The sequence below is a fragment of the Petaurus breviceps genome, unplaced genomic scaffold (assembly GCF_028583685.1).
Source record: "Petaurus breviceps papuanus isolate PSGF00001 unplaced genomic scaffold, PetGlider_PUasm1.0 126, whole genome shotgun sequence".
NCBI classification, from domain to species: Eukaryota; Metazoa; Chordata; class Mammalia; order Diprotodontia; family Petauridae; genus Petaurus; species Petaurus breviceps.
In genome coordinates this window covers 1,567,928-1,587,942 of record NW_027185655.1, presented here as the reverse complement: position 1 = coordinate 1,587,942, position 20,015 = coordinate 1,567,928, and the positions used below count along the sequence as shown (strand labels likewise).

Sequence of the window (20,015 nt, the reverse complement as noted above, 5' to 3'; positions counted from 1 at the left end):
ATGTGCGTGGAAACGACACGTGTGTGTAAACGACACGTGTGTGCGTGGAAATGACACGTGTGTGTAAACGACACGCGTGTGTGCGCGTGTAAACGACACGTGTGTGTGCGCATGTAAACGACACGTGCGCACATGAAATTATCCCCAAATCACCAAGAAGAAAATAACTCGGGTTTGGAGGCGGCCGGGCGGTCGGGAGGACCCGAGTTCAGACCCAGCCCCACGCGTGGCACACACCAGCAGCGTGCCCTCAGCCCCACTGCCCCTCTCCCAAACCCGAGGTTTTGCCCCCCACTCGCCGCACCGGACGGCTGAATCGGGGCCGGCAGCGCTACCAGCCGCGCAGACGCCGTGACAGCCTCGGGCCGCGGCGCGCGGGTACCGGGAGCGACGCCGCCCCATTCGGCCGGGCCAAGGTCGCAGGCAGGCCCCGTCACCGCGCCCTCCGGCCCGGCCCGGCCCGGCCCAATACAAAGACGCTCGCCCCTCCCCCATGTCACCCGAGAGGAAACCGAGGCCCGGGAGACAAGGCACGTACCTGGGTCGGCAGCAGGCGGAGGGCCCCGAAGCCCGGGCCCGCAGGGACGCCGCGCCGCCCCGCACGTACCCCTCGCCCCTCCCGCCGCGGGCGCGCGCTCCGCCTGCCCCTCCCCCCGCCGCGAGCGCGCGCCCCGCCCCCCCCCGGACGCCACTACCGGTACCCCTCCCCCGCCCCCCCCCCCCACAAACAGCCCTCCGGCCGCCCGGGGCCCCCCCTCCCGCCCAGTCTGGGGTTCCTCCTCTCAGGCCCACCTGCGGCACCCGCCCACCGCTGGGGGAGGAGACTGTAGTCGAGGCCGGGAGAGGGGCGAGCGTCCCTTTGGACCCAGTCCATCTTTCATCTCGGGACAGGTGGCGCCGCCACCTGGCGGGCTGCCGGGGTGGGTGGAGGGGGAGGAGCCGAGGGCGGGGGAGGGGAGGGGGAGGGGGAGGGAAAGGTCGGGGCTGCCCAGCCTCGCTCGGCCTCCCGCGCACGCGCCCTACGCCCCAGGCCCTGCCCCCTCCCCCCCCCCTCCGCCGCCGCCGCCTGCTTCGACCTCCTGCGCACGCGCCCCGGCGTCGCAGATTAAAAAGCGAAGAGCGCCGGCGCGGTTCCGGGTGGGAGAAGAGGCATCAAATGTCGCGAGAGTCAGTCCCGGCTCCTGCGTGCGCACCGCCCCCTCCCCGGCCTTAGAGTCGGGTCCCTGCGCCGGCGGGCTCGCCATGGCCGCCCGCGGAACGGCCGAGGAACAGGAGCCTCTGTTGGGCAACCAGGGCCCGGGGAGCAGGTGAGCCGGGGGCCGGTGGCGCCGTCCGCGCCGCGCTCCGCTCCCTTGACCCCCGGGGAAACGGAGGCCGGGGCCGGGGGGGGGGGGGGGGGGGGGTCAGCCGCCGCGAGCATGCGCGGTGGCTCCGAGCCCGCCCCCCGTGAAGGTGGGCGCTCGGGATCGCGATTGGCTCCGAGGGCAGCCCGATAGAAGTGACCGCAGTCCGGGGAAAAGGCCGTTGGCGCGGCACGAGTGACACAGTGGAGACCAGTGCCGCCCTTTTTACTTATTTAGCCTTTATTTTTTGGGAGGGGGAGGGAGGGCAGTTGGGGCTAAGTGACTTTCCCAGGGTCACACGGCGGGTGTGTGTCTGCTCACTGCGCCGCCTAGCCGCCGCGCCCCCCTTCTTAGACGGGACACGCTGCAGCTCCGCCCGCGGGGCCTGCCAGGACCCCCCCCGGGGCCGCCCCGGGCCCCTGCTGCTTTGGGGGTGCTTGTTCCCGAGCCTGTCCGCACCCTCTCCTGACGTTCCGGACTTCCCGCAGGGGGCCCCGGTCACGGGAGTCTCCTCTCCGGGCGGCGCCCCACGCGGCGCGTGTCCCCCCCCCCCGGGCCCCCGCAGAGAGGACGGGAGCCAGGCGGCGGGCGCTTGTGTCCCGGGCCGGGCCCGTGCGGGCCCCGGGGTTCTTGGCCTTTCTCGGGTCACCGATCTCCTTGGGAAGCCTGGTGAAGCCTAGACCGGGGGTGGGAACCTGTCTCCTGGAGGCCTTTGTCGGAATCTGAACGCCCCGGAACAAATCCAGGAGTTCCCTTTCTTGGAATGATCCTTTAAAATTCATAAAATAGGGGGAAGGGAAGGGGAGCAGATGCCAAGCCCCCACGTGCTGCTGTTATCCCCATGTTACACATGAGGAAACTGAGGCAGACGGGGGTGAAGGGACCTGTCCGGGGTCACCCATCTCATTAGTGTCTGAGGCCAGACTTGAGCCCAGGCCTTCTGGAAGCCTGGCCTCGCAGCCTCTACAGATACAATTCATGGGATTGAGAAACGCTTAAATACAAGTACAGAAATGTTTTTAACAATGGGTTTGTGGACCCCTCCTTCAGAGCAACTCCCTCATTTTGTAGATGAGGATCCCGAGGCCTGGAGAAGTGTAAGGGACTTGCCCAGGGTCACGTAGTCCGGTTAACACTCATTCTCCAGGCAGCAAACATTTAATAAGCACCTGCTATGTGCTACTTGGAATGCGGTGTCAAACCGAAGAGCCCCAGGCTCAAGGGGCATAGACACAAAATATTTACCAAGCAAAGCTTACCTGATGTGGGGGAGGAGTTCAGGGGTCAGAATAGGCCTTGTCTGCACTAGCTACTACTTAAGCTGAGCTCTTAGGGAGATTGTCATCTCAGAGACGGAGCTGACTGCAGGCACAGGACAGTGCTGGCATTGATGCATGAGGAACACAAGGAAGGCCAGTTGGCTGCGCGGATCAGAGCCTGAAGGGGTGCTTGAAGATGGCCTGAAGGGCTTTAGAAGCCAAGCACAAGTTTGGATTTGATCCCAGAGGTAGTTGAGAGCCAGCCCCTCGATTTATTGGGAGAGAGAATAGGAAATTCACTGACTGCCTGTGGGGAGGATGAATTGGAGGGGAGATCTAGACCGGGTCCCAGGGAGAGCATTAGGGGGCTGCTGCAGTGGCTCCCCTGAGAGGGCAAGAGGCCTTATTATATGAGTTATTGTGAGGGGACAGATGAAGAGGTGGCATCCAGGAGGCTTAGCTGTGTGTATTTGTGCCCCTTTACCACCTGCCATTTACTTGGAGCTGCTTGATATTAGTCCAGAGGTCCCCTGTAGAGCTCTGGCTTTTCTGATATGCTGTTGTTACATATAAGTAAACAGAGGACCAAAGAGCAGCCTTGAATGAGATGGCCCGGGTGGGGAGAGGAGAGCCCAGGTGCACTCGAAGGTCTTCTGAGTCTGGCCCTAGGGTTCCATCCCACCAGGCCACAGCAGAACCTCAGAGCTCACCTAGACCCTCCCATGTCTGAGCAGAAATCCTGCAGTGTGCCTCCCCTGAAAGTTATCTAGTCTTTATTTGGTATGTGCTCATTTTTATACAAATGTTTCACTGGATAGAATCTAATTCATTGTTTCATTTATTTCTTTGTATCTCTAGTGGTTGGTTTTGGGCCCGACACATAGTAGGCATTTAATAAATGGGCTAATTTTCATCCATTGCTTCAGACTCCATCCCCTGGTTTCAAACAGAAATTCCCTTTCTTCCTCCCTCCTCCCATTTTTTCCTGCCAGGTTTTCTGATTTGTTTAACTGTGCCTTCTGCCATGGTTCTGAGACCCCTCAGCAGCTTAGTGGCTCTCCCTCAGATGACAGCTTCCACTTTGGTGTAGTAGAAGTTAGGAGACGTGGCTTTGAATCCCAGCTCAGATTTGCTTCTAAGTCAGACTTTTCTCGAGGATGCTTTGTCTGGTCTCAGAGACTCTTAAGTTGTAGAATAATGACTTGATCTCAATCAGTTAGTCGAGAGAGTTTCCCCACCAGAAGCCCCCCACTTTCGTGAACTCACCCGTGCCAGAAAAATAAACTGTTGCACTCTATGTGCCCTACAGCTTGTTAGGAGAGCCCACCATATAAATAGGAGACAATAATTGCCCTAAAGTGTGGCACCTTAAACTACAGTATCTTATTCAGGTGTGGTGTAACCACGGCACAAGTTTAGTGAGGCTCTAATTTCCCTCATCTTAGATAAACACTGGCTGTTGTCAGCCTTGAAGCCTTCAGATCATGCTTCTGACACATTCTTGCTATGTGACCAGCCTCTCCATAGGACCATATGTTGTTGACTGTTTTGAGATTTGCTGAACTGCATGGATCTCTCTGCAGTTACCTACATTATGAAATCCTGGGTCCCCAGAAAAGCTGGATTTAGCTTTGCTGCCTGCTTGGCACTGCACTCCTGCTTCCCCTCCAGCTCACTGTTCCCTTAGAGGTTTCCCCTAATCTTGTTCACACTATGTCACCCCCCTGTTCGTGCCTTGGGATTTTTGTTCATGAAGTTACATAGGGAGCATCACATTTTTCCATATTTAACTTAATCTTATTAGATTTCACTGATAGTTCTGTCTTGTCCCGATCTTTTAAAGATATTTCTGAGCTGGGCCCCAGTTCTGTCTGGCCATGATTTTATTATCTCCCAGTTTAGAGTTTGATAAGCATGCCATCTGTGGATTCTTCCAAGTCATCAATAAAAGTATGGAATGGCTCTGGCCTCAAGAGTGGGAGAGAGAGTCACAGTTAAGCCATACTACAAATAGATGTGTATAAAGGACACACAAGCAGGATGTTTAGAATACTTCTCTGGTATTGCAAGTTATATTTAAGTTGGAGTCTGATTTCATGGTTCCTGATGTGGAAATTCCTCCCATCAGTTTTTTTTTTTTTAAGCAATTGGGGTTAAGTAACTTGCTCAAGGTTACATGGCCATGTGTTTCTGGTGGGTGCTAAGTGTCTGAGCCTGGAGTCATCCCGACTCTGGGGCCGGTGCTCTTACTCACTGAGCCACCTGGCCGCCCCATCAGTTCTTTTTAACTCCCACGTTCCAGGAAAGAATTGTGCCTGTAGCAAGTAACTTTGGAATAAAAGCAGACATGTTGCACGTTCTGTTTGCTGTGCTCTGAAATTGCCCCATTGGAACAAGCTCAGACTTCCCCGAAGGCCTCTTAGGCTGCCTCTGGCATACGGTTTCAGAGCCCAAGCTATTCATTTTCTGCCGCCTGCTGGTGGTTTGTATATGTTTTAATCACTTTTCTGATGTTTAGCCCTTTCTGTTTGATGATGAACCTTGGTATGTTCATAGTTAGAAAACATTTTCACTTGGAGGAAAGTGAAATTTCTTCAGTTTATATGAAGACCCCAATAGCAGGTGACTATTAGTTATACTTGGCAACTTGATAAGTGTCAGCATTTTTTGTTACTTTGGTAAAATATTAGTGCTTTTGTAAATGTTTCCCATTAGCAAGACAAATATATGCGGCTGTTAACCTGAATTTCAGAAAGTAAGATTTATTCCTAGAAGAACTGCTAAGATACATCTAAATCAGTGGTTTCTTCCTCTGCCTGTGGAGTTGGAATGCTTTTCCCAAGCCCCTAGACGGCAGGCCTGGAATGGGCCATCAGGAATAGCTAATCGGCTCCACCAGGCTGACAGACAGACGTTTCCTCATTGTTTCCCCTGTGCTTAAACTGGCCCATGTGTACTGGTTACTTTACATAAATGTTATTTTCTCATTTTTCTACAGATCTAGCGAGTGGGATATTGTAGAAACTGAACAGCATTATAGGAGTCGGTGGCGTTCCATTCGCATCCTGTATCTCACTATGTTTCTCAGTAGTGTAGGTAAGTATTGGGGGATGGGAAGGAGGGGAAAAGATCAAGGCCTGTGACCTTTATCTGCTGTGTCTTAGGTGGTGAATGAATTTTTCTCTTGAATAGGAGTAATGTCAGTATATAATCTTAAGATTAAATATTGCACATGAAAATAGTAGGGCAGTATCAGGACCCACCACTTTTAAAAGAATGTGGTTCCCCCCCATTGTAACCTCTTTGAGCTGACATGCATAATTCTAATGCCTTCACTTGGGACTGGCTCCAAGAATCAGTAGACAAAGCGTTTGTTAATCAAATGAGATAACCTATAGAAAATGCTGTGCAGACCTTAAAATGCTGTTTAAGTGCTGGCTGCGATTGTCCAGCACTTTCTGTGTGCTAAGCTCTGGTCTACAAAGACAAGAAGGAAATGGTCTCTGACTTTGAGGAGATAGCTTAGCAGTGATAGATGGAAAAGCTGCTTCCTATAGAGCGCAGTGCTTGAGTCATGGAGAAAACCAGGGCTCCCCAGAGGCAGCGATGAGGTGAGAAGGAAGAGCGCCTTTGCCCGGGCAGCCACCTGGGCCAGCTCTGTGCTGCCTGTCCAGGGTTGTCCAGAGGCAGCGATGTGGTGAGAAGAGTGAGCGCCGTGGCCCAGGCAGCCGCCTGGGCCAGCTCTGTGCTGCCTGTCCGGCGTCCTCTCCAGGAGCACCGATCTCCCGTCAGCCTGCTCCGTGTGTCAGACAGCAGCTTGTGCAGGCCGGATTTCAGCAGACACTGAGGGTGCTGCGGCGGGCTTGTTTTTGTCACATTCACTTTTGTTACTTTTGCATTGGCTTTTATGCTGCTGCAGGTTTTCCAGTTTCTGTTAGTTTGTCACAGACTCTTTAGAGATATTTGACACAAGTTGGGTTTTTTTCAATTTAATTGCTTCGCTTCTTAGCCTAGATAAGTTAATTTTCTTTTGTCTAGAAACTTTTCAATTTTATATAATCAAAATGATCTCTTTTATCTTTTGTAACTACTATCCCTTGTTTGATAAGAATTCATTCCCAACCCATAGCTGTGGAAGATTTATATGATCTATACGTCTCTTCTAATTTTTTTATGTTTCGTTTTTGTTTTTGGTTTTTTTTTTGCCTTTTGGAGGGCAATTGGGGTTAAGTGACTTGCCCAGGGTCACATGTCTAGTTTTAGTGTTAAGTGTCTGATGCTGGATTTGAACTCGGGTCCTCCGGACTCCAGGGCCGGTGCTCTATTCACTGCACCATCTAGCCACCCCTCTTCTAATTTTTTTAATGGTATGATCTTTAAGGCAACTAGCCTTTTTGAATTCGTTGTAGAATATGATTTAAGATGTTGGTTTAAGCCTAATTTCTGTTACACTGAACTCCACAAAAATCAGCAGCATTTCCAGCAGTGTATTACACTTAGGTTTTTAAGATCTATATACCAGTGGAGGTATTTTCTCCACTGTTTAGCAGCAGGAGGCAGTGGGGACAACTTTTTTCTCCTTTGTTTCTTGTAAATCATCTTGCTTGCCGCAGGCATAGCTTTTGTGAATCCCCTTTGGTCCCTTCCATGACCTGATCAGACTTAAGAGTAGAAGTTGAGTGGAGAAGGTTCATAAGAACATTTCAAGTTTGTAGCAGTGTGTACTGTGTTTGAAGGAAAGTGTTGGAACTGCAACCATAAAATGACATAGCTTTTGTTCACCTTTCGCAGGATTTTCGATTGTAATTATGTCAATATGGCCGTACCTCCAAAAGGTTTGTAAGTCTTAACTCTCTTCCTGCTGTTACATGGATTGTTAGAATGAGCACATCAGTGACTTTTTGTCTCCCCAGCACCTTTCTTGTTCAATGCCTTGCACACAGTTGGCACTTAATAAATGTGTTGAATTAATCAGTGTTTGTGAAATTGTATAATCACTTATATAAGGGAAGTTCAGGGCTCTAACTCCTTAAATTGTTCTGGTGCTTAACATCCCTAAGATTCAGGAAGTTCATGCTAATTATGTGACCTACGTCCCTGAGTTTCTGTAATTCTTCTGGTTTTGTGTATAATCTCTGTATAATGTACTGTGTTTTTGAAGATCATTGTTGACTTAAACCTTCAGTTTCTCCCAGTCTTTTGTCATTTCCATTGTTTTCTTCTTTAAACTTACCAAACTATCCATGGGCCCAGATTGCATATGTACAATCTGTAGTAAGGCTTGTAGAGTGAGAAGTTTCTGTATTCCTTACATATCTCACTATAAAGCCTACTTTTTAATCATATGTATTTCTGATAACTACTTCACTGTCTGAAATCACAGCAGCTGCATTAATTCATCTAGAATTCCCTGGTCTTATTCATTATGTATCTTTTATTTAGCTCCTTATGCTGTTTGACATTACTATGTGTACCCTAAAAGACAAGGTTCCCTGACCGTTGTTTTTTGGTGCACAGTAACATGTTGAAAAGTAGATCTAATTTTACTCTTGTGAGTTTTAGAGCTCCCTGAAGTCAGAGGGCTCCTGTTGTTAACACAGCGACCTTCCTTTTTTTTTTTTTAATATTATTTCATGACTAGAAAATAATAATAGTAATCAACATTTATATAGTACTTTAAGGTTTATAAAGCAGTTTATGAACATCATTCCCTTTGCTTTCTACCCACCCTGGGAGGTAACTGTGATGGGATATTATCCTCATTTTGTAGATGAGAAGCTCAGCCAGAAAGGGATGAAGTGATTTTCTTAGGGCTGTACATCAAGTAAGTAACTGAGTTAAGTCTTGGAACCAGGTCTTCCTGACTCCTAAGTCCAGCTTACTCTCTATCCTGACAGAGTTTAGGTTTTAGACTTGAGTTAAAAAAATACCTTCTTAATGGATTGTATTTCTGTTTGCAGATTGATCCCACAGCAGATGCCGGTTTTTTGGGTTGGATTATTGCTTCTTATAGTCTTGGCCAAATGGTAGCTTCACCTCTATTTGGCATATGGTCTAATTTTAGGCCAAGGAAAGAACCTCTTGTGATCTCAATCTTCATTTCGGTGGCAGCCAACTGTCTCTACGTCTATGTCCATCTCCCTCCCTCCCACAATAAATACTACATGTTGGCTGCTCGTGGACTTGTGGGATTTGGAGCAGGTAATGTGCTTGGGCCTAGGTCTGTCTGTCTGTTTATCGAATCTAGACTTACTTTGACTTTTAAGACCTTCTGTAATTTGTCCCTTTCTGATCCATCAGAGCTTAACTGCTGATAGGTTCAGCGTGAGCTTCCTATCTGACCAAGGCAGTCGCTTCTGTTTCCCTAAAACCTCCCCATTTGTTTTTTTTTTAAGTTTTAAAATTTCTTTTAAACTTAAATACAAAATAAGAAAACAGAGTTGCCACCTGCACAGCAGAGCATGAGAGGACTCGTGTTTTATATAAACAGTAAATTTCCATTTCAAGAAAACCTGTGTAATAGATGCCACACATTGCTTTCATAGCTGTCCAGCTTTTCCTGGCTTCCTTGTAGGTTTTCTTTTGTTCTCTGCTATGCACTTTTGCTTTATTTCTCCCTCCTTCCCCCAAGAAGGCTACAGTTAAGTGCAGATATATCCAGATAGACCCATATACATATGTACATTTACACATATGCATTTATACGCAGCTACACATAGATATCTGTAAACATGCACATATACACAGTTGGGTATTCCAACCCAGTCACATTCTCTTGAGAGATTGTCTGGGAAGGTTTTTCCCAGTTTTCTGCTCTTTCCCTGTTCCCATAACAGAGGATGCTCTTTCCCATCTCTGCCCGTGCTGTTCTTTCTTCTTGGAGTTTTCTCTCCTCTTTTTCTTCATCCTTTAAGACGTAGCTTCAGTTCTCAGCCCCTTTCCCACTGCTTTATACAGTGCCTGCTGTTTTGTGTGCAGATCTTTTCTTCCACCTAACTTTTAAGTTTCCTGGGGATAGAGCTTTTGTCTTGTGCTAATTTTGTATCCCTCACTAGCCCAGTGTTGAAGCTCGTGGCAGACGCTGCATCATTGCTCATTGGAATTGTCATTTTCTTCCTGTTAGATTAAAACTTCTACAGACAGGATATGTGGTAGTGACTTACATTTACATATTTGTGTGAGGTTTATGTACTTGGGCAATTGTTGTAAAATTAGCTGTAGCAGCTAGTACCTTACCATTTGTATAGTGCACGCTCAGGAAATGTTAGATGAGCAGAAAAGGATTGTTTGGTGATGGTCATGGTTGTTTAAAAGAATTAATTTCGTATTAAAATTCCACATTTACATTACTGAAAGAGAATGTAGTAAAGCTCAGAAAATATGGATGTTTTAAAGTCTTAACCCAATTGATGGGGTAGCATCTCAGTACATGCATCTTAAGCAGTTTTTGTGGACATAAGTAGGTAACATCAACTATGCCCTTTACCATAATCCTTTTCTAGAACCCTCAGCTAAAATGGATTTTATCAAGTGGAAAATACTTTCTTTTCATTTGGATTCCTTTTTGCTTTCTTTTTTTTTTTTTAAAGGAAATGTAGCAGTAGTTAGATCTTATATTGCTGGTGCTACTTCCCTTCAAGAAAGAACCGGTGCCATGGCCAACACCAGCGCTTCTCAGGCCTTGGGCTTTATCCTGGGCCCAGGTAGGCTCCGTTCTTTATCTGGAGGGGGGAGGAGCAACCAAGTCTTGGTCTGCCATTACCTTAGCACGACTTCAGCATCTGTCAGTTATGTTCGGTGAGCTCCATGGGCTGACTGATGAGAAATTAGATCTCTTCATGTACCGTCTAAAGAAAACCACCATTCACCATCCCACCCTTTCACATTTTCTGTTATTTTCACACAGTCGTTAGAAGCTTAGTGCCTTCATGGTGTATGGCTAGCCTTTGCCTGTTTTCTTTTTGGATCCTGCTTTCTTACCATTGGGGAGGTGCCTCTGATCTTCCTTTCTGCCATTTCTCTTCCTTAATAGACTAAAAGCAGAATACAGAAATAGGCTCACCTGTTTTGCCCCTGCCCCTTTTCACGTGACCAGTCTGGCGTGCATGAATCATCCAGTAGCATCTCTTTTACTGTGCTAAGTTTTTCAGACCTGTTTTGCTCTGATTGGAGAGAAGGGCGTGACGTGGCAAGCCATTGATCTCCAGGTGAACATGTACACAGCCCCGGTTCTGCTCGGCGCCCTTTTGGGAGTTCTCAATATTGTCTTGATCTTTGCTCTCTTAAGGTAATTGAATAGAGATATGGTTGTGCTGGTGATTGTGGTGCTGATGTGCTGAGGAGGCCTGTTCTCAGGCGGCTCTCAGCTCCCCCTTGGCCACGCTCCTTCTCTTTTGTCTAGCACACACGTAGCTGCTTGCAGCTTCCGTTTATTGGGAGCTTTACCCGTGGTTTTTCACTGGCTTCTTAGGACGGTGCTGTGAGGTTAGTCAGGTCATGTTGGGAGTGATAGAAAAGAGCTCAGCTTGGAATGGAGCTGAGTTCCAGTGCTGCTTCAGGCACATGTTAGTAGTGTGGCTGGGAGCAGGTGACTGTGTAATTCACATCTGCCTCACAGAGTCATTGTAAGGAAAGGACTCCCTGTGCTACGATAGAAATGTGAGTTATTGTTAACAGCTGCCAGTCTATACACAGGGAAGAGAGGTTCTGAGAGCTCCTGTGACCTGCCCTAGTCACACTGCTAGCAGGATTGCAGTCAGCGTTCTTTGCACTGACCCGGTCTGGGGGTCACAGGGAAGCAGCTCAGACTTAGACCTCACAGCTTCTCTCAGTGAGGCAGTCACTGGATTGGAGGAGGCCCCAGAGGCTGTACACTTCAGCCGGGAGAGTGCTGACAGACCCACCTTCGTCTGCCCCCCTGCTCATTGTCCTGGCTCTGCGCTCTGGGGCTCAGCGCTAGCATTTCGTCTTTTTTCTGCATCAGATACCTGAAGACAGCTGTCATAATCCTCGTTCATCTTCCAGGATGTTGAGATGCTTTGTTGTCCTGGTCACCCTCCCATAAATAGTTTCCTGCTTATCTGTTTTTCCTAAGATATGGCACCTGGGGCTGACCACAGCAGAGGACAGTATGATTCTCACCTAGCTATTCTGGGACACTGTGGCTTTCTCAAGGCTTCCTCAGATCATATGACCTTTTGTCTGTCATTCTTGCAACGCACTAAGACCTCCAGATCGTTTTCAGATGGAGTGCTCCTTTATCCTGGAGTTGGAAAGATGATTCTTACAATTTAATTTTTTTAGTTTGAAATATAATTTCCATGTATACGATAGAACATTCGCAAAAAGAGGTGTATACAAAACCACGTATCAGTCTCATAAGCTTGCCTTTTTTTTAACGAGGTAAATTCCACACATTAATGATTTCATAACCACCCTGCTTATCTGTATTTCCTTCTGAACTTTTTTCTGTGCATTTTTACAAACAAAATGGACATTTTTAAAATTTCTACTTTAAAACTGTTTTTCCCCCCATCAGATTTCATCTTTTTAGGTTTGATACAGCCTTCTAGCCTTTCAGGATCTTTTTGGCTCCAGCATAAAAGATACACTCCCCCCAGCTTTGTTTTGTCATTTGCAAATCTAATAAGTATGCCATCTCTGCCTTTAGCTAATTTATTTATTAATAAAATGTTATCCAAAGCGCAGGACAGACCACCTTCAGCACTCGGCTAATTCAATGAACTATGGTTCATCCTTGAGTCTGGTCATTCAGCCAGTTCCCAGGACACATAAATCACCTGACTCGCACGTCTTCATTTAAAGATCGCACAAGAAATTTGCCAGGTGATTTCTTTAAGTTGGGTAGAGTACATCCCCAGCATCCCTGTCATTAAACTGCGGTTACGGTCTGGCTTGCTGTTCCCATGATGAAGCCTCACTGACTGATCGTCCTTTGGTTGCTGTGTAGAATTTTGCCAAGAACAGAAGTCGAGCCACCTGGCTTACGGTGTTGGCCCTTTCCTGCTTGGAAGGTTGAGACTTTGTTCTTACTTTGGTTCTGAAGCAGCTCCGCCATGATAATGATTCTGTTATCACGTCAGCTCTGTTCTGGACCTAGCAAGTTGTTGGAAGGTTCTCTCCCGACTTATCATTTCAGTCCTGTGTTTGCTGTTTTTGTTCTTTATCATTGCCCTTGTTAGAGATAACAGAGCATAAGAGCTGAATAATTCTGCTTTCTCTCCGTTATTCCCATAGCATTGTCCCTTCCAGCCTAAGCACTATTCCATCTCTTCTTTGATCCTCTAATTTTCCCCCAGTATGGATGCCTCAGGGACCGCTAGGTTGTACGCTGGGCCTGGAGTCAGGAAGACTCCTCTTCCTGAGTTCCATTCTGGCCTCAGACGTTTCCTAACTGTGTTACCCTGGGCAAGTCACATAACCCCATTTGCCTCAGTTTCCTCATCTGTAAATAAGCTGGAGAAGGAAATGGAAAACCACTCTAGTACCTTGGCCAAGAAAACCCCCAATGGGGTCACAGAGAGTCAGACATGACTGAAGTGAGTGAACAACAATGAAATAGGTTTCTCAGGATAACAAACTCTTAGCCCTTAGCACAAAATAACAGTCTTAGCACTCACTAGCCTCAGCTTTTTCTGAGTTTTGACAGACCTGACATCTCCCTTACAGGACAGCGACACATTTTTATATTTGACTTCTCATTTATACTTTCTTCCACGTTCTCTATAGAACTTTTAAAAATCTTAATTGGTCAGTGAGGATTCTGTGCATAACATGTAAAATACTTTCTGTATTTTGTATTTATTTGTGGATTCTAAACTCATTCAGAGCCTACTTTGAAAGACACCAAAAAACCCCAAAGGTCGTTCTGTTATGTGAATCGAATGCACCAAGGCTCTTAAGCTGGAATCCGTGAACTTGTTTTTAATAACTACATTTCAGTATAATTGATTTCTTTTATAGTCTGTGTGTATTTTATTCGATGCATTATAAAAGATTATTTTCATACAAGGTTTATAGACTTGCCTAGCTGCCAAAGGGATCCATGAGACAAAGAGGGTTAAGGAACCCCTGCAGTGTGTTTTATTTTATCATGGGGAAAAATATGATGTTGAGGGGAAATCAGATTTGTAAGTCAGCAATAATTAAATGTTCACTGACGATCTAATTGGTAGTGGTTTACAATTATATCCATTATCCCTGCATACCCATAGGGAGCTTGGACCATTTCCCAACTAAAATGTTCATGTTGGCATGGTATTCTTTAGAAAGCAAACTGTTTTCAGTATTACTGATATTTCCTGCACTGATGAAATAATAGGTTAGGATTGTAAAGAAATTTATATGTGCCACACCAAGAAATAAATGTTAAGATAATTTATTGCTGCTCAATAAAATGCTTCATTTTTTTATTTTTAAGGGAACATCGTGTGGATGATTCAGGAAGACAGTGTAAAAGTGTCAATTTCCATGAAGGTATTATTGAATTACAATTACTAAAATGTCGCTGTTGATTCTTGGCTGTCTGGCACTCATTTAGATTTTGCTTCTAATTAAAACTCATTGGATCACTGGGGAAAAACCTTTGGGACACTAACATGGAAGAAATTGTGGTTGACGATCTCCCGTGGTATGTTAACTCGTTGTTCCCAAGTGAAAAGGACCCTGTGGTCAGGTTTACCGCTTCCCTGAAGTCCGAAGTCCCCTTAAAGCTGCGGGGAGCTCCCCTTCCTGCTCTTTCATCAGCTGCTTCTGTCAGCCCTGAAATCTCTTGTTGTGCTGTGTGCTTTTCCTGTTTTCTAATTTATGTGAGTATTGTTTCCCTTGATTGTCATGTTAGCTCCTTGCAGCAGGAACGATTTCATTTTATCTTTGTCAGATTGATTGGTTGATTTGACCAAATCCACTAGCCCAATTTTCTCAGAGTAAATTATCCCAGTTAGCATCAAAAACTTCTCAGGATGATTTCTAGGTTCTTACTTTGATCATGGCTTTCAGGTAGTCCAATAATTTTAAATGATCTCTCCTGGATCTATTTTCCAGGTCAGTGGTTTTTCCCATGAGATATTTCACATTGCCTTCTATTCTTTCATTTGTTTGGATCTGTTTAACAGCATCTTGATTTCTCATAAAGTCATTAGCTTCCATTTGTTCCAATCTAATTCTGAAGCAATGATTCTCCTCAGTGAGCTTTTGAGATTCTTTTCCTATCTGGCAAATTTGCCTTTTCAAGGCATTCTTCTCCTCTTTGCCTTTTTGAGCCTCTTTTGCCATCTGAGTTAGTCTATTTTTTAAGGTGTGATTTTCCTCAGTCAGGCTGTTGACTCTCATTTCATAATTTTCTTGCATCGTTCTCATTTCTCTTTCCAGTTTTTCCTCCGCTTCTCTTATCTGCTTCTTAAGGTCCTCTATGGCCTGTAACCAGCTTGTATTTTCCTTTGAAGCTTTTGGTGCAGGAGTTCCGACTTCACTGTCTTCCTCCTGTTCCATGCTTTGCTCCTTTTTGTCCCCAAAATAAGAGTCTAATGTTGGAATCTTCTGTCTGCTTTGTTTCCTTTGCCTGGTCATGTCTCCCCTCAGTCACTTGACCCCTGGGCTTTTTGCCACAGTAGGACTCTGCCACCAAGACAGGGGAGCTTTCATCCCAAACTCTGGGGTTTTCTCAGCTGCCGGAGGTATTAGATGGGTGCCCTCTCTGAGGTCTCCACACGCTCTGGCAAGCTGGTCACACACCCCAGGACCTCCACCCTAGACTGCAATCCAGATCCAAGAAGGTTAAAGCAAGAGCTTTAACTGGTGCTTGGTCCCCCTACACTCTGCAGGCCAGGAGCTGAAGCTGCCACGTAAAAGCCACACACTCCCACTTACTGGTCCCAAAGTCCAGACTGCACTGACCTCTTACCTTGTCCTTCACATCTGTGTGTTGATAAATCTGGAAAAGGCCACAGCTGCTGTTGATCTGGAGTCCCTCTGGCAGGTGGCTGGTCAGGCCCTCCCTGGGGCTAAAGCCTCAGCGTAGGACTGGGCTCAGCTTCCAGAGCGCTGCTGGCTGATTCCTGCCGGCCTGCCGGGCTGTCCCCAGCGGGAGGTCAGCTTCTCTGTGTCATTTTGTGGGTTCTGCAGCTCCAAAGTTTGTTTAGAGTCCCCTTTTACATGGATTAGAGGAGGTGGAAGCCAGAGCAGCTGGGAGGTCCTGCTTCTACTCCGCCATCTTGGCTCTGCCCCCCACCCCCAGTGCTTTTTTCAAAGATACTTGGGGGTGGAATTTGATAGATACAGATTTTGTGTTTATGGTTTCCACAATACAGTGGCATAGATAAATTTCCAAAGTGGGAGCTGTGGGTAATGGAGTTATTCTTGTGTCTCTATTCCGCAGGCGCAGACGGAGTTGAGGACACCCAGGAGAGCATCGATCAGGTTGCTGTTGTCACCACCAATGTCCTTTTCTTCATTATCTTGTTTATCTTTGCTCTTTTTGAAACGTGAGTGTTGATATTTCTCTCTCATATTACCTGACCTGTCCCCTTTTGTTGCTTAGTGAAGCATGTGAATGTGCCTGCATGCCCTGTAAAAGGAACCAAAAACAAAATACAGCCGCTGAAAATTGTGGTTATTCTCTGGCTGCTTTTAGGAGAGTAGGGGAGCCTGCCATAGTATCTTCTTTACTCATTCTTCTCGTAGTATCTGATCCTCGGATACCAGGCATTGGGATTAATGTCCTGTAGTTTAATGCCACAGCTTGTAGGGCAAGGCTATTAGCTCTAATATAATTGTATTCATATTATCAAACAATAATTTTCCAGTAGTACCACAAGTGTCTGGGACACCATCTAAGCTGGGAAAGGACATTTGAACCTCCTCAGAGAGCTTCCCCAGAGGACGCTGTTCTAGTCTGTGTGGCTTTTTTGAAGCCTTGTAGTGATGGGATAGAAATATTGTGTCACATTCCCTGTCACCTTACATTGCCTTCCTCCAGGTGGAGGCAGAGGGCTGCAGGGAATGTTTTCAGCATAGGCATTTTGTCCCTTGTAGACTTCATCAGACATTGACTCTCCCTCAAATACGTTAGCCGCTCCTTTCCTCCACGCCCCTCAGCCACGGCCAAAGATCCCCCACAGATGCACCAACTCCACGTTCAGAAATTCTGAAATCCTCTTAATGACCACAATTGCTTGGCTTTTAACTTCTTTCTGTGCCTTTCCTTACCAAACCCTTCTTTTCATCTGTAGCATGACCTCCAACCCCTTGACCCCTCAGCACTCTCACAGGCCCTCTCCCCTGCACTAGGCTCTCTTTTTCCCATCTTGACTCCTTGAAGAACCAGTTTAGTTTTCATCTGTCCTCTTTTGAATCCTTTTCCCCCTTACTGTATCACCAGCTCTGCCTGGCCAGGCCTTAGTCTTGACCGGGGGTGGGGAGCCTGTGGCCCCGAGGCCACATGTGGCCCCCTGGGTCCTCAATTGAGGCCCTGTGACTGAATTCGAAAGTCACAGAACAAATCCCCTTAACAAAAGGATTCATTCTATAAAACTTGGACTCAGTCAAAAGGCTGCACCCAAGGACCTAGAAGGCCCCGTGTGACCTCGAGGCCACAGGTTCCCCACTCCTGGCCTTCACTAGTCATCACTTTCACTTCTACACGTGTGCCACTGTCCATTACAAGTGTGTGTTACACAAACTCAGCTGGGCTCTTGCTGCTGCTAGGCACTCCTCCCGTGCCTCCCTAATCAGCTCTCCCCTTCTCCACAGAGGCTCACTCCTTTTCATCCCTCCTCAGATCTTCGGTGGCCCTCCCTCTTGTCATGCTCTCAGCCGAGAACCTTGCCTCATATTGTACAGAAAAACCTGAGGATGTTTATCGTGAACTCCCTCTTCTCCCATCACTTGGTCATTATTACCCGCTTTCATTCCCGTCTCCCATGATGAGGTGGCCTTCATCCTTACCAAGACTACGCCCTCATTCAAGCAGTCTCATTCCATCCTGTCTCCTTCCTCAGACTATCCCCTCTGGCATCCCACTTTTTCACTTACTTGCAGTCTCTCCCTCTTTACCGGCTTATTCTCTACTGCCAACAAGCATGCCCTTTTCTCCCCTATCCTGAATAAACCCTCTAGATCCTTCCATCCCCTTTAAATGTTGTCCTTTATCTCTCTGGCCTTTGTAGCTAAACTCAAAGACTGTCAACAGCAGGTGCCTCCACTCTCCCTCCTCTCTCTTCCCTTCTTTTCCCTCCTTTCCCCTCACAGGCTGGCTTCTAACCTTATTAATCCACCAAAACTGCTCTCTCCAAAGTTGCCAGTGATCTCTCAGTTGCCGAATCCAGCGTCCTTTTCTCAGTTCTTACTCTCCTTTGGCCCTGCTGATCACTGCTCCTCCTGGTTTTCTTGTCTGACCTGTCTCCTTTGCTGGATCCTCCTCTGGATGACACCCTCTAAGGGTTCTGTCCCAGGGCTGCTCCCCCTCTCCCTCTGTACTTCTTCCTTTGGTGATCTCATCAGCTTCCGTCTCTAATGCTGATGATTTCCAGATCTTCTCATGCTGCCCCAGCCTCTCTGCTGACCTCCAGTGCTCACATCTCCAGCTGCCTTTCAGACGTCTCCTACTAGATATTCAGTAGACATCTTCACTCAACATGTCCAGAGTGGAGCTCCCCCCCTACCACCACCTTCCCTCCTACTGTAGAGAACAGCCCCATGCTCCTAGTCCCTCAGGCTCTCAACCTAGAAATCATCCTGGAAGTCACACTCGTGCCCCCATATCCAGGCTGTTGCCAGGCCTGTCAGTCTTACCTGTGCGGCCTCTCTGGATCATGCCGCTTTCTCTGCTCTGACACTGCCCCCACCCTGGTGCAAGCAGGCCCTCATCTCGTGCCTGGACTGTTGCAGGAGCTGCTGAGGGTCTGCCAGCCTCAAGTCCCTCTGTCCCCATCCTTCCTCCATTCATCCACCAAAGTGATCTTCCCTAAAGTCCAGGTCCCATCACGTCACCCCCGACTCTGACCTCCACTGAAATACAGAGTGTTCTGTTGGCCTTCAGAGCCCTCCATGACCGGCCTTTCCAGTCTTCTCACACCTTCTTCCCCAGCGGATGTCCTCTCTGGTCCATGACACAGCCTTGGGGCTGTTCCGTGACCATGGCGCTCCGTCCCTGGCTGTCCTCAGTGCCTGGAGCACCATTCTGGCCGTGGCCTCTCCAGCTCCCTTCCAGTCCCAGTTAACCCCCCTCCTACAGGAGCCCTTCCCTGGCCCGTCTTCACGCTCACTCTTTCCCTCTGCTGGTCATTTCTTATTTATCCTGCTCATGGCTTTCTTTGTCTGTGTTGTTTGTGTGTGGTTTCACCCCATTGGACAGTGGGCTCCTTGAGGGCAGCCACTGTGGGTGCCCTCTTCTTATTCACAGCACTTCGCATGGCACCTGACACATGGTAGTTCCTTAATGAATGTTTCTTGATTGATTTTGCTTAACTGCCTGAACAGGGAGGGTTCCATGAGATGAACAGGCATCAAAAAAGCTAATAATTAAACCTTTAAAAAGTCACTTGTTTAAGAAGTAGGAAAAATGTTTAATCCACTTGGATAGTTTTCCATAGACAATTGTTAAACTTCATTGAAAAGCCTTTCAGCTTCAGTTATGTGAAAGACTCACTTACGAAGAAATTCCTCAGAATGCCGGGGAGCCCGATTGGTGAATGGCCAGAGGATAGGAGCGGGCAGTTTGCAGAAGAATTCAGAGCTCTTTTTAATCATATGAAAAAAATGCCCTTGAGGACCTTCTCTTCTAGAGGGGAGTGGTGGGGAGTCACGTGGCCCCAGGCAGTCGGGCCCCCAGCCTGGCAGAAGCAGGGCTTTGGGGGATGGAGCACAAGGTGGAAGGTGGTGCCGAGGGGCCCGGGGAGGCCCAGGCTACCCAGAGGGAGGGAGGCACGTTCTGCCAGCTCTCCTTGGGGCCAGCTGTGAGCACAGCATGTGGGTTGGCGTTTTTGTGCTGCTACTTTACTTTTCTGTGGTCATTTTCCTGCTTTTGCTTGCTTTGCTTTGTATCATTTTATGAGTCTTCCTGGGCTTCTCTGTATCCTTCATGTTCATCTTTCTTACAGTGCAGTAATAAAATTCTGTTACACTCATGTAGCAACCCTGTCAGCAGACAGCTATTTGTTTACTGGCTTTTATTGATCCCCAGAGTGCTGCTGTGAATGTTTGGTGACGTTGGGAGCCCTCCTCTTGGGAATGAAGACTTGAGTCATTTTCTTTGGAAGATTCGATAGTATTTCCAGAAGGATGGACCAGGCCTTCCACAGGCCTGCCAATGTCAATGTCCTCTTTCCCATTTCCTCGAGCTCTTTGCCTCCCCCGGCCTCTTTTTGATTGCCCACCTTGTATTGTTCTTTGCATT

The 20,015-nt window shown here is 47.6% G+C and overlaps 2 protein-coding genes across 6 annotated transcripts in view; one reads left to right on the top strand and one right to left on the bottom strand.

The window, feature by feature from the left end:
• The window catches only part of ABHD18 (abhydrolase domain containing 18), a 40,144-nt gene extending 39,222 nt beyond the window's left edge, over window positions 1-922 (bottom strand). Inside the window, exon 1 of one of the 3 annotated variants that reach the window (XM_069091211.1) lies at window positions 793-922. In XM_069091211.1, the coding sequence (XP_068947312.1) occupies window positions 793-874 (82 nt within the window). In that variant the 5' untranslated portion in view covers window positions 875-922. Of the gene's footprint in view, window positions 1-538; window positions 647-792 lie in introns of those variants that run through there. The other 2 variants (XM_069091220.1, XM_069091230.1) reach the window with 2 other exon arrangements.
• A 185-nt stretch (window positions 923-1,107) lies between these two features.
• MFSD8 (major facilitator superfamily domain containing 8) overlaps window positions 1,108-20,015 on the top strand; it is a 25,896-nt gene continuing 6,988 nt past the window's right edge. For 2 of the 3 annotated variants that reach the window (XR_011168902.1, XM_069091176.1), the window contains exons 1-8: window positions 1,110-1,307; window positions 5,601-5,698; window positions 7,394-7,437; window positions 8,563-8,803; window positions 10,192-10,305; window positions 10,745-10,889; window positions 14,043-14,098; window positions 15,999-16,104. Coding sequence is in view for 2 of the 3 variants with exons in the window: in XM_069091176.1 (XP_068947277.1) it covers window positions 1,243-1,307; window positions 5,601-5,698; window positions 7,394-7,437; window positions 8,563-8,803; window positions 10,192-10,305; window positions 10,745-10,889; window positions 14,043-14,098; window positions 15,999-16,104 (869 nt within the window). In the remaining variant the exon portion in view is untranslated. Of the gene's footprint in view, window positions 1,308-5,600; window positions 5,699-7,393; window positions 7,438-8,562; window positions 8,804-10,191; window positions 10,306-10,744; window positions 10,890-14,042; window positions 14,099-15,998; window positions 16,105-20,015 lie in introns of all 3 variants that reach the window. The other variant, XM_069091188.1, reaches the window with a different exon arrangement.